This window comes from Pavona decussata, unplaced genomic scaffold (assembly GCF_977016875.1).
Source record: "Pavona decussata unplaced genomic scaffold, jaPavDecu1.1 SCAFFOLD_208, whole genome shotgun sequence".
Lineage (NCBI taxonomy): Eukaryota > Metazoa > Cnidaria > Anthozoa > Scleractinia > Agariciidae > Pavona > Pavona decussata.
In genome coordinates, this window is record NW_028145613.1 from 329,845 (window position 1) to 344,272 (window position 14,428).

Here is a 14,428-nt window from a genome sequence, read left to right on the forward strand (position 1 = left end):
CCGGTTACCGAGATGAAAAGTGGTGACGCGGTCAATCGAGCGTGACATTTACCGAACAAGCCCGGCAAGAATTTTTCATTTTTATCGGTTCTACAAACCTCAAAAGTATTATATCTTTATCTCTACTAAGAAAAGGAATTATTTTGAACTAGAACATCTCAGAAATGAGCCGTAATAATGAAAGATATCCGTTCTACGACGCGAATGTTTGGTTATAGACTTCATCCCGGTAACCGGGATACCGTGTTCATATGAGAAAATTTTCGTCCCGGACTCCCGAGATCTCGGTCGCTGAAACCGAGATCTCGGTAACCGGGCTGGCCCGCCTTTAACCTGAGTATCAGGCTTTTCGGGGGGGGGGGGGGGGGGGGGAAGAGAGGAAGGGGTTAGGGTTAGGGTTAGGGTTAGACAGCAGTCATCGGACTGGCGAAGACCAGACAATATGTGCCAGATAATATTATGGCCTATGTGCTCATTACATTACTTAGAGCAACCCCCTGGCCCGAAATAACTGCGACCTGAGCCTGGTAACTGTAGCGACTGTAATAGCTGATTTTATACAATCCGGAGATCTTCACTGTTTCAATGCTAATATTATTAATCGTGAACTGACTCTACGACAGCTGAAAAGGCGCTGTTTACACGATAAAGTCACCAACATCTGGTAAAAGGAAGCTGCTGATCTAAAGCCACCTGTCAAACGAGTCTACAATGGTCATGTATATGTACAGTGTCTGCCGCACTGTAAATGATGCACGGCTGAAAAAAAAAAAACAAAAAAAAAACATTGTGTCATCGGCTTCCTAAATCCTATTCAGCAGGGAAAATTAAATCACTTTTGTCCCTGTCGCCAGGTGTGTAGCTGTCTTTTTGCATCACCATTTTCCCGAGTCCTCTTGGTAACTAAAGGCGTGACATACTTCAGTGACTGCTTCAGTGATACTTGGCCTAGTTTTTAAATAACCTTGTCCAAGGGAGGGGTTGAGGGGGGAAGGGGGTGTTGGGTGGGGCACTCAAAGTTTAGGCCTTGATCGGGAGGTTGAACGCTCACCCTTTCCACATACCGTCACCCTTTCATATAGTACATGTGCGCTAAGAAACAGAAAAATAGAAGAACTATACTATACCACCTCATTGTTTTTCCGGTGAATTTCTGCTCAGTCTTTTCGACCGTTTCGAATACAACAACAACAGTTTATTCGGTAATTCCCACATGTTTCCAATAATTGGATTTGAATGGCGGTAGCCCTTCTGCTTATGGTCTAAAATCCCCCCCCCCCCCTACCTTTTCCATGGAGCAAATGTGAAAACATTGCACCTTTTCTGAAAGCTATTGATAATAGGATCTTTCTTTTCAGACTACTTTGACCGGGCTTTAATCATTCGGTCATACGGCATCTTGGCAGCCGATAAGAGAACCAGAGACCGATACAACGTAGAATTACGTTTTAGGGTGTAAAATGTTTCGGCTGGCCAAACCAGCCTTCTTCAGGTACAATGAAAATTTGCATTTGGACATACGCAGCCGAGTCTGATTTTAAGTTGGGGGGAGGGTAGGGGTATCATATAATGGGTGTATGTGTAGTTGACAATCAATGATTGATGCATGTACAGTCGAACCTGTATATAACGGCCCTGTATTAAGCGGCCACCCTCTATTAAGCGGTCAGTTCTGAAAGTCCCGATTTTTCGCTCATACAAACGCTGTATTTGTTACCTGTATTAGGCGGCCACCTCTATCAAGCGGCCGCGGCCACCCTGTAGCAGTCCTATGTTTGTCTTTCTTTGTTATTTTTACCTGTATTAAGCGGCCACCCTTGAATGGAAACTAAGCCATATGTTATTTTATGCGGTATTTTATTGTGTTTACAATGCGATCCAGCATCACTATAAAGAAATAACATGTACAAAGCTACTGTAAGCTGATACTCGGCCGTTTAATATAGTCAGATGTCCGCAATGTGCTGAAGTACAGTACCATATCACGAACACTGAAAAAAGTTTTGTTTTGAATATGCTTCACTCTTTAGCAAGAAATTCCTCCTTATTAACTTGTTCTTCAGCCGTGTGACATTGAACATTGAGCGTAACAACTATGAAATGACGGAATGAGATGTTTTGTTGTGAACTGTAAGCCCAAGAAATAGAGTAATGTATACCGTAGGAGAGTAGAGGACAATTTATTGCATAGTACTTTTACACAATGTTACGTATACTATACCGTTAAGTTACAAGTTGGCACTGAACTTTGTTTAAAGTATTGATCACTTGAAAGAGTGTCGATTGTCCTATTGTTTCCTTGCATGAAGTTTTTTTGTATGATACGCCATTGAAATTGATATTAGACCACGCCCAGTGAGTGTTTTTAGTAATCCTGTATTAAACTAATAATCACATTCAACCCATTAACGCCCCTATCATCACCACTGCTAATAGTTCCACACCCATACGCAATCATAGACGTCGACGCAAACGGAAAACGACAACTAACAGATACTGGAGACGCGACAATCATAACATTCAACTAGACAGTAACGCAGTTATTAACTTAAGCAATGTCACGACTCTAACTCAAGACGAGACTCAACTGCTTGCTAGGGGCCTTTCCTTTTGCCCTACTCCACGCCAAATTGACTGGAATGAAATCAGAGCTGATTTTTTTGAGTTCAGCCGACGTATGCGACTCCTTGAGTTTTTTCATGACTACCCTCCCCAGACCAATCCTAACCCATTTCGTCCCAAGATACATGGACCCCTCCCCCCCTCAGGGACCCAGCACTCGACACTTTTTTAGACGCCGTTGAACATGACCTTTTCAATGTCACACCAGCCCCTGTACGTGACAATTTGACAACACGCGAACGCGATGCTCTCAAACGTCTCCGCAGACGCACTGGACCGTAACTGGTACATTGACGAATGTTCACGACAGTTAAACGACTCTAAATTCTACAAAACCTTAGACAAAGACATCACCACTGACATTCAAAAACGCATACGAATTTACGTAGAACGCATGGACCGTGACAAGATTATTGACGATCACACTAAACGTTTTTTAATACTGACTGATCCCAAACCCGGACGATTTTACATACTCCCCAAAATACACAAACAAGGTAACCCCGGACGTCCCATTGTTTCCAGTAACTCTCACCCTACAGAACGCATCTCTCAGTTTGTAGACTATCACCTCAAACCTCTGGTACAGACTACACAATCCTTCATAAAAGACACTACACGCTTCCTTAACAAACTCCAACAACTCGGACAATTACCCAATAACGCCATTCTTGTCACTCTGGACGTTTCTTCTCTCTACACCAACATACCTCATAACGAAGGCATCAACGCGTGTCGACACTTCCTTGAAACACGTAACCGCACCCCTTCTACCATAAGTTCCGAAACTTTATGTGACCTCATACGCATGATCCTTACCATGAACAATTTTACGTTCAACGACAAACACTATCTACAGACTCACGGAACTGCTATGGGAACCCGAATGGCTCCTTCTTACGCCAATTTGTTTCTCGCCAAATTTGAGACGGACGCATTACTACGTGCTCCATTTCAACCATACATATGGTGACGCTTCATAGACGACATCTTCATGATATGGACACACTCTCTCGACGACCTCCAAACCTTCACTACTTATCTCAATAACATTCACCCCACTATTAAATTTACATCCAATTATTCTCTCACATCTATACCCTTTCTGGACGTCAGTGTGTCTCTCTATAACGGCACTTTCACCACCGACCTTTACACTAAGCCTACTGACAAACATCAATACTTGTTACAATCTTCATGTCATCCTAGACACACTAAGAGAGCCATTCCATTCAGCTTAGCTCTCAGACTTCGACGTATTTGTTCTTCTGACGAAACTTTTAAACTCCGAATAAACGAACTCAGAACCTATCTCAACAAACGGGGATACAATCTTTCATTCCTCAACCAAGAAATAGGACGTGTTAACGGCATCCCACGTTCCGACGCTATAGCTACGAAAGACACCTCCGACACCAACCAACCTATACGAGTACCCCTTGTCGTCACATACAATCCAGCCCTTCGTTCTGTATCATCCATTATTCACCAACACTTTAACATCCTATCTTCATCTCCCCGCTGCGCAAACGTTTTCAAAGCCACACCTCTTGTTGCCTTCCGACGGACCAACAACCTGAGTGATTTACTTGTTAGCGCCAAACTACGTAATCCTACACAAAACAACCTACCCCATGGATCTTTTCGATGTGGGGACAACTGTTTAACTTGCAACTACATAACAGACGGACGTACCAGCTACACATTTCATTCTTCCGGCGAAACTAGACATATTACTCATCATATAGACTGTAACTCTAAAAACGTTTTTTCATGGTACACTGCAACCGCTGCCACAAACAATACATAGGAGAAACAAAACGACGACTTAAAGACCGTTTTAACGAACACCGTAGACCAGTCGACAAACAAACAAACAGTTCCAAACCCACCACAGTTTCAGAACATTTTCTTTCTAACGACCATAACGCTTCTGACATGCTACTAATTCCTCTCGAACTCATCAAATCTAATCGTGACAGTGTACGCAAAGCTAGAGAGGCATACCTCATCGACAGAGGTCAAACTATTGAACCCTTAGGTCTTAATAGGAGAGATGAGACATGAACATTTTTCCCGTCTTTCATCTTCCTAAGTTATGTAATTAACTCATTGTTACGTATTTTGTTTTCGTCTACCACGTTGTAACGTTAGCTTATACCTATTTACCAGTTGTATTTTCAAATTTCAAATTGCAACGTTTTTGTTCATGTAACTTTAGCCTTTTTTCAGGTATCTATTGTAACTGTTTAAATTGTAACGTATCTTGCCACAGGGTCAGTCTCAAACATACCCTGAAGAAGAAAGGCCGTGCTTTTCGAAATATTGGAAAATATACCTCCCTGACCGTGTAATCAGCCTTGCTCTTTTTTTAGATTAAACGGCCACCTGTATTAAGGGGCCAGTTACTCAAGTCCCGAGGGTGGCCGTTATATACAGGTTCGACTGTAATAGTATTAGGATCTGTTTTCGTTTTGGACGTTATATATATATAGGATACACCGGATTGATAAAGCGTTGAGTGTGAATTGTAAACGGGGAGGCCTGATGGAATTATGCGGGCGGTCTAATTAAGCATGCGCATATTTTGTGGTTTTCCTTTTCAGCCGCGAAAAATATATGCACTTTAACCCATGAAAACCGCCTACCGTGTAGCAAGAAAATTTTGTGGGTTTTAATTTCTTTTTTATATACTGGAATGATACTTATGCGCCTGGTACGTAGCCGACGAGGCCATAGGCCGAGTTGGCTAAAATCAGGCGATATTTTGCAAGATTGAGCAGGATAATTGTTTTTTTATTCAACACACTGATAACAAAGCACAGCTTTATAGTAGAAACGCTGACGGCAATCTTTATTTGTAACTGAAATAAAAGAAAACTTGCAACATTTGACCGCGCGCGGACCATGTGCATGAATGAAAGTGGCAGCTTTGTTCAATTTGAATGAAATCGAGAGCGTAGACCAAAATTGTCATTGGGTGCTCGTCTAGTGCGCCAATCACTCCAGCAAAAAGTTTCACAAAGTTATAGCCTCAAAAGCTGAAACCAAACAGTATTTTGAAGTTGCGAAGGATTTGTTGTGTCAGCTGGGCCAAGCTGAACAGACTGAAAAAGCTTTTCAACGATTTCTCGGGTGAGTGTTTCTTTGTTTACCTCGCAAGCAATTTCGAATATCATCTCTCCTCGGTGTTTTGACAAACGCACCCAATGCCATGTTGCTTGCAAGAAATCTCGATCTGTTATGATACTAAACGGCTTTTTCAGCTCTGATGCCTCTGAGAGTAATTGCTTTGTACAACCTCTATCTTTCTGTCTACCGCAGAGAGATAAAATTTCTCGAGGCACTTTGCGAGCTCGGTTTTTCTCCATATCTTCAAGACGAGTTGAGAACTCTGTTGAACCAATCTAAGAAAATACTGTTTGTAATTTCCGAGCCTTTGCTAGAATACGGGACAATACAAAATAATACAAAAATACAAAAGTCAGCGAAAAAAAATTGCTGAACTGTCAGTGAATTTGCCAGTTCATAAAACAAAAAGGTATTACAGCAGTAAAACGTTTTGCACTTACCATTAAAAATCTTGACAGCAAACTTGGTTGCCTTCTTCCTGTTTTATGAAACAGCATTATTAACGATTGGTATACTTGCGAGGTCGTTACTTTTTGGAAGCGCTCTGTCGTTTTTCTTCCCAATCCACGAAATTACGTATATTTATAATCCATCAAATATTTTCGCTCGCGCGCGATTGGTCTAAACGCCTCACGTGACCAAATATACCCCAGCTAAAACTGGGGAATATCCGATGATATTCCCCAAGTGATATTCCCCAATTTCAAAAACTTCAAGGCGCGTCTTGTTTACAATTAAAATTAATGTCAAGATGGTGGAACGGTTTGCTTTTGTGACAGAAAGAGAGATAAACCTGCTGGTCGACAAAGCAGTATCAGAAAACAAAATACGCTCTAAACGTTTTTGACGCCGGTAAACTGTTCTTAAACGAAATGTTCAAATACTCAAGCTCGTTGCTACATTTTGAGAAAAATATTTGAAGGATAATAACCACAATAGCCTCCATTTGGCTTTAAAAATATGCTCAGATATTTGTCCTTGGACATTATCTGCTCCTCGAAGCTCACAGTTTTCCTCGAGCTTCGCTCTCGGAAAACTGTTCGCTTCTCGGAACAGATAATATCCGCGGACAAATATCTGAGCATATTTTCGCGGCGGACGACGTATATTGAGTCCATCACGACCATATTTGGGCAGTGTTATAATGTGTTGAACAATAATCCCCTGTGTTTGGAATATGTTTGAGGTATAAGAAAACGGGAACAATTGTAACGTCGGTATGTGAAAGGGTAAGGGGTTCAAACTCCGCACGGAGCCTCGGAGTCTGAAATTGAATTGAGTACCCCTTGGGAGCAGTATTAATAACAATAATAATAATTAAAAATTATTTGGAAATACAAATAAAGTTACACTGGTGGATTAAAAACGTTTTGAAATTATTTACAAAAAAATGTTCCCGACGTTTCGGTCGCAATCACGGACCTTCTTCAGGGGAAGTGAAAGAAAAAAATTATGCAGAAGCACAGTTATAAACAAGAAGCTGATTAAAATTTAGGATATGTGTCATTTTTTCTTGTTAGCGAGAGTCAAGTGGGGAGTAACGCCCCGTCGGCTCGATTGAGTGGGTCTTTGGCGCAATTAATCTCCCAGGCCTCGAAAATCTTTCTTTGGTGCCAATTATTGCTAGTCCTGAGAATTGTGGCCTCGTCCCACGCGATGTCGTGATTTGTTTTTATCACGTGGTCTGCAAGTGCTGATTTTTCGCCTTGTCGCCGTGCGACAGCCTTTTGGTGTTCGCTTTTTCTTGTTTTGAATTTTCTCTACGTTTCGCCAACGTAACTCTTGCTGCAATTAGCACATGGAATGTCGTAAACGGGATCACGAGTATCTTCTTTATCCATTTGGTCTTTCGGTTTTGGAAACATCTTGCTAATTGTCTGATAGGGTTTAAATGCCACTTTGATGCCATGGTTTTCCAGAACTCTCTAATTGGCTCAGAGGTCCCGCTAACGTATGGAATTGTGCTATACCTCCGTACAGATTCTGCAAGGGGGGTTGTATCTTTCACCGATGGTTTAAAGCTGCTGGCATCCAGGATGAAGCGCTTGGGGTATCCATTGGACTGCAGTGCAGAATCTGTACCACAGTACGACGGCACAAGGGTAACACCCTTGAAATCTATCTTTTTATGTTATAGCAGGAAACAAAATTGAGGATGGACTCCATCCCCGATTATGGTTCCTGATATAACATGAAAAGATAGATTTCACGCGTATTACCCTCCTGCCGTCTATGTTACTCGTATGTATTTGTATGTTACTTGTAAGTTAATCGTAATGTTACTCGTATATCATTCGTGGATATTCGTATGTACTCGTATGTATCCGTATGTTACTTGTAGTACTCGTGTGGTGTTTTAGTCACGATCTTCGGATGATCGCTACTTTCGGAATAACCGTCAATTAATTACGGTGGGTCGCTACTATAGGAACTGTCGAGTTTTCAACGTAAAGTACTCATTCACGACTGATTTAAAGCATTTGCTAGTAATGGCCACGTATTTCCGATATTTTAAACTTTGGTTTAGTATTTTACATCCCCCAGAGGTTAACAGTAAGGCTCACAGAAAAATGGTAAATCTCAACGTCTCGCAAAGTTTCGAATTTACTCCAATCTGCCCCTGCCTCCCCTCCCCCTCCACAAGGGATATACGAGCGAACTTGACTCAATCAGTAGACTCGACTCAGTTTAACTAAACTAAATAAATTTCTTCTCGTACCATAGCATTACATAACATAATATTTATTCAAGATTAGGATAATAAAATTATAAAACAACATCTTGAAAAGGAAAACTAGAGGTTAACCCTATGACGTTTCCCTAACTAAAAAGATTAAAAAGATACAGGCTATGTACAAAGTATATAAAATCGTAAAATATTTGGGAAAACTGTGAATTGCTTTAACGCACTCTTATGGTCTAGCCTCCAGGCCTCAACGGCTGGTAGCGTATTATCAACAGGCGTGTGAAGCTTCTCTCTGCTCGTAAAAGAAATCCTCATTTTTATACTACTACATTGTATATTCTGATTGGTCGTTGTTTAGCACTTATTCATTAAAAGGTCATTCAATGTGATGTCAATCATAATGTCAACAAACGTCTCTTTCAGTACGATCGGCAAAACGGTCACGTACCTAGACTAAATGGCGTAGTTTCCGACAAATCACCACCTCTTCGTCAACGCCTATAAACTGGAAGAATCTGATATCAATTCCACTCTCATTATAATCTGTGGCTCCATGTATGACCCTCCTCAAAAGACACGAGAACAAATGTATCATACTGCGAAACTTTAACGTGGCCATTCGAGTCGTGAATCAATTCCTCCTCTTCGTCAACTCTTTGCCTTCTTCGTTTTTCTTTAGATTTCCTTGTTTTTCCTTCCGCATAATTCGACCAGACGACAGCGATAAGTCCCACCACAATAAACACCGCTCCAAAATATTCCAACCTGTTCAACACCTCCCCTAAAACGAAATACGACAAGATGGCAGAGAAAAGAACCTGAAGAGGGCAGGCTGCTGTGACAAGCGACGCAGAAATCTGCATGTTACACCAGGAAATTAAAAGATAACAGAGACCGGAAGCGATGAATATGGCGTAAAGAATGGGATAGACCTCCTCCTTGGGAAAACATGCGAATATTTCGGGACTTTTAACGTAGTAGAGCGAAGCCAAACCCATAAAAATCGTGGAAAACAGGTTGCTCCACGCGGTCACAGTGACGGGTTTAGTTCTCCAACACGAGTCCTCTTTGTCAAAGATGAACTTTTTCTGAATGAGAATGTAAATTGCAAAGGAAACAGTGTTTCCAAGGGGAAATGAGTATCCCCAAAATTGTATATCGTTAGTATCACTATTGTTTGCTGCTTTTCCAGAATTCTTTTGTAGCGCCATCACTACGGCGCCCGCCGCAGCTAGACAAATGCCCAGGCATTTGGCCCAGCCGCGCAAGGTACGGAAGTCTGGGAACGGCTCTATTCGTACGATGATGGCAAGTAACGTAGTCCACACGGGAATGGCGGGTTGAAATATTGACGCGATGTTAGCATTGGTGAAATAAACACCAAGTATGTACAGTAACTGATTTCCAAACATCCCCAGACCGAGAATGATAAAAAGGGGAAGCTCCCTGGGAATAAAAAAGACAAAGACTTCTGAGGCTCGATTTGAATGTCGTTCGCAGAATGGCTTGTTTAATCTGTCCCTGCCTCCCCTCTCTAAGTATTTTTTGGGCTTAACATACACCCACTTCCTTTGATTGCTCATCTCGTACTTTCTCGTATTAGTGGTCATAACAATCAGTTGTGAGCACACCTTAACTACTTTATTTATTTTTCCGGGGGGGGGGGGGGGACATAAACCAAACTGATTGAAGGGCTGACACTACGGTAAAGGGCAATTTATTGCTGTCGCAGCGAGGGAGCCTGAAGCGACCGAGCAAGGCAGCTTTCTTATGGGCACAAATATACAACTGTTTCGACAAAGATTGTTGTTGGCTTACCGATGTTATGGTATCCCTCCCTAATTTAGCATTTATCATTCCTTGTTTCAGCATATATTTTTTTCCTTTACTTTTCTGTATCATGTAATAGGCAAATAAAAATAAAATAAAATAAAAATAAAAAAGGGTAAAAGCGTACGCGACAATGCCGATAGGTAGTCTGGGAAATACCCAATAAATTTCAATAAAAGCTCAGAATCCATATTGCCCGCCATCTCAAGTCTTTGCTGTATGGTCGAGGCATAGCTTTTATTGAAATTTATTGGGCATTTTCCAGACTACCTTTCGGCATTGTCGCGTACTCAGTTTTACGCTTTTTTTTCGGACAACCTTTGTCGAAACAGCTGTATACTTATGGGGCCTTTCGTTCACCTTTCTTGCAAAATGCAAAGCATTGTTTTACGGCGGTAAGATCAAAGGGGTAATGCACTGCGGTTAAATTTGTGGACCCCACAATGCAACGCGCTACTCTGCTCTGCTCGCTCCTGGTTGACTGAGTTCAGATAGAGCTTGAGAGACCGAGGTAAATATTTGCTCGTATTTAATGCCGCTAATTTTTCGGAATGTCTTTACTTCATTTATCAGTTTCTAAACTGCATCTCTTTTAACTTCAGAACGTAAATATTGGCATTCAAGCTTTATAAGGTATATCCTCTACGTTAGAGAATAAACTTCTGATAACTAAGGATTCGGAAAACATTTCAGAATAAAAAGTAGCGATAATGGTGAGATGTCGTCGCCGAAACGTCATGTTTTAATATCGCTACTTTTTATTCTGAAATGTTAGAGAATAAATGAATGTAAAGTCTTGAAAGTAGTGTTGTTGATTACCCGGGTTGATTACTTCCAAGTGTTGTTCATTTTTGAGTATAAAACGTAGGCACTCAAGCTACACTATAATTTGAATACTATCTTATCCGAATAGCAAAGAATGCATACCATTTATTAAGACTCAAGACTCAAAACTCAAGACTTAAGACGTGAAGCATTGTTCACTAAAATAAATACAGACTAACGTCTCTGATTTCGGATTGCCAAATACTCGACGACGGTCTTGCAACCATACCCTGTCTAGGACTGGTCTAGGGCAGACTCGCTTGAAATTATATACCCTGTTGAGGACAGAGAGGCCAAACCTATACCCTATCCAGCGGCACGTCACCGTATAGCCCATATAGGGGAGTACCCCCCCCCCCCCCGGGATATGAGTGAAAATTTTTCCAGTTTCATGGTTTTCACACAGTTGTGTATATATTTAATAAAATGCAAAATGGTCTCGATCAAAGAATTTTCTGACCAAAAATATGGATAAATTTAAATGTATTTCTTTTAGTTGTTTATTAGCCTGTATTGTTGTGTATTCCCACTGGGTTATTCAGCCTCTTTATAAACCACTCCTTGTGAATATCACACCTCTTGACGCCGTCCAGTTTACTCGAGGCTATTTTTTCCTTGTTTATTTGCTAAGCTGGTAGAAAGTTTCTCTTACTGAGTCTCTTTTTTCTTTGGCTTGGTGTGGTTGAAATTTCTACATGCTGCTGTTTGCTTCGCTTTTTCGCTGCCTCTATTTACGTTGTCACTTATATTTATCTTTCGCACATATCTCTGTACTTTAACTTACTGATGCGTTGAATAAATTATTCGCGCATATCACTGTAACCACGCGCATATTTCGTTGTCACTAAACGCATATATCACTGTACTGTAACTGTTGTAATACACTCGATCGCTCGCGGTTCCCTCCTCATACTGTTGTGTTGTTTGCGTATAACTTATAATACAAAAGTTTTCTATTCGGCTGATCAACCTTGAAATGTTTAACATATAAATCTCAGGGGGAGGGGGGGGGGGGCGGGGGTACTCTCAAAAAAAAAAATGGATAGGGGTGTGCGGCCCGCTTCCCAAAACCACAACCTATTTATGACCAAAATCTGCGATTTTCCTTACCCTATATATGACCTGACCTAAAATTTGATGCCCTATTTATGACCTGATAGTGTCTGGTCAACTAAACATCATGATGAAGAAGTAGCTTCAAAAAAAAAAAAAAAAAAAAAAAACTAATTCAAGACTAGAGCGCAAAAATTAATACCCTATTTATTACCAAAATGGCAGCAAAATGGCTAAAATTGATACCCTATGCGGCTAAAAAACCATACCCTTTGGCGCCGCACATACTTATATAGCCCATATAAGGGAGTACCCCCCCCCCCCCCGGATATAAATATGGTAACGAGAGAAAACTTTAGGATTGCGTTTACGATAAACGGCAAACGAAATTACCTGTATTACCATTTTAGTCGCTCGCATCAAAGGTCAGAATTATAATGCACTATTCTTATCTTTTTTATATCTTTTTTATTCTTTTTGCGGTTTGTCGTAAACGCAATCAATGCTAAAAAAATTTGGTCGTTTGAACTCTCACCTTACTGCTGGGGTTTTAACTGACTTCTCGGCGATAAAAGCAGCCAAAAACAGCAGAGGAAAGCTGGCTCCGTTTCGAATCAAGCCGAAAACTATGGGATCTGCTCTGTCTTCTTTGGCAAATCTGGAAACAACAACCCCGAACGCTCCAAGACCGAGCTGAACAACAACAAGAGCGATCCAAACACTCGTGACCGCCATCTTTGTGATTCCTCAAACGCACTTCCGGTAGGAAGCATGCTGTAGATCATGTTGAAACAAGCTAAACCTGAAATGTCAGAATTCTTGAAAACCGTAGAGTGTGCTGTATTAAATGCTGCCGATTCGATTGAGGAATGATCGTGATGTAATCACTAACGATATTTATCGCCGGAATCAACAGAAGAGCGATGTAATGAGATGCAAACGCGGTATATTTGAAGTGTATTTGGGTTTTACTTATTTCGTTACGTTGCCGATCGGAAGGTTACCTAAGAACTAGCCTGCGTAGCTGGCGGTTTTGGTGGGCGGGAAAGCCGGGCCAAAACGAGTGGTGCAGCTGCGGGTGAAATGGGGAGAGAACCGCTCGAGTCCCCCCCTGAGGGCAATCCCCACTGAGCAAGGATACATCCTCCCCAAAGGGCCCCCCCCTGAGCGAGCCAACAATCTCCCCAGAGGGCCCCCCAATGAGTGAGGACTTCATGTAATCCTTCCCAGAGAGCGATAATCCCCCATGAGCGAGGTCCTTATGGGACACTCCCCATGGGGCCAACAATTTCTCGTTGCCCTCGCCCCATTTCCCCGCGGCATCGCCACTCGTTTTGGCCCTCGTGCCCGGCTTTCCGGTGAGCCCAACCATAAAAACCGCCAGCTACGCAGGTTACCTAAGAACAGAACTTTAAAACGTAAGCCGGAAGTGCTCATTGTAAAACTGAACAAACATCGACGGAAACATTGGGGACTTTACGCAACCACGACGGCAAGGCAACGAAAACGTCACTTGAAAATACAAGTTCGTGTTACTTTTACTACTTTGCGCTTATTCCAATTCGTTCAACTTCTACCGATGTAGCTGAACTATCCAGTAACAGAACTGGTGGGAACGGTCTTCAAGTTAGCACAGAGAATGAAAATTTACTGTCATGTGCTCACGCTCTCCATAAAACCTTGAATTTGGGCATTTCACGTTGTTGTTTGGCCGAAGATGGCGACGAAACGTATCAAAATTTGTAATGCACGTGCACAGCATTGTTTTAGCTCATTAAGCCTTTTCTTTATTGACGTTTTCGTGGCCGTCGGCGTCGTGTTTGCGTAAAGTCCCTATTCATTTCAGATGACCGTGATTTTTAATGAAAGAGCAATTACCCATTTTGAGGTGAGGTAGCTCGCACTCTGAGACAAAATAATAATAATAATAATAATAATAATAATAATAATAATAATAATAATAATAATAATAATAATAATAAGAGATTATTGTTCCACTATTATGTCATTCCATGCACCAAATAAGGTCAAGAAAACGCGAAAAATTAATATAAGACCGTAATATACTGTAGTGTTCTGGTTTGACCGGTTTGCAACAGAGCGAATACGGACAAAGACATTTCACTGGCTTTCTGTGTTGTTGACGTCCTTCGCACGCGCCATATACTGATGGACAGATAATGCCGGGTGTATTTCAACACTCTTACCAGAAGAGAGAAGCCAAAAGTAACAAACTCTTTTTGTAGTGGAATAATAAATATCTTATTCGATGGTTTTACA

The 14,428-nt window shown here is 41.4% G+C and overlaps 1 protein-coding gene across 1 annotated transcript; it reads right to left on the minus strand.

Moving 5' to 3' along the window:
• Window positions 1–8,329: 8,329 nt before the first annotated feature.
• Window positions 8,330–13,048, minus strand: LOC146460685 (uncharacterized). The gene is made up of 2 exons (XM_085087872.1): window positions 12,684–13,048; window positions 8,330–9,886 (listed from the first exon to the last, which is right to left on the minus strand). The coding sequence occupies exons 1-2, from the start codon at window positions 12,881–12,883 to the stop codon at window positions 8,977–8,979; spliced, it is 1,110 nt and encodes a 369-aa protein (XP_084943998.1). The 5' UTR covers window positions 12,884–13,048; the 3' UTR covers window positions 8,330–8,976.
• Window positions 13,049–14,428: the final 1,380 nt, after the last annotated feature.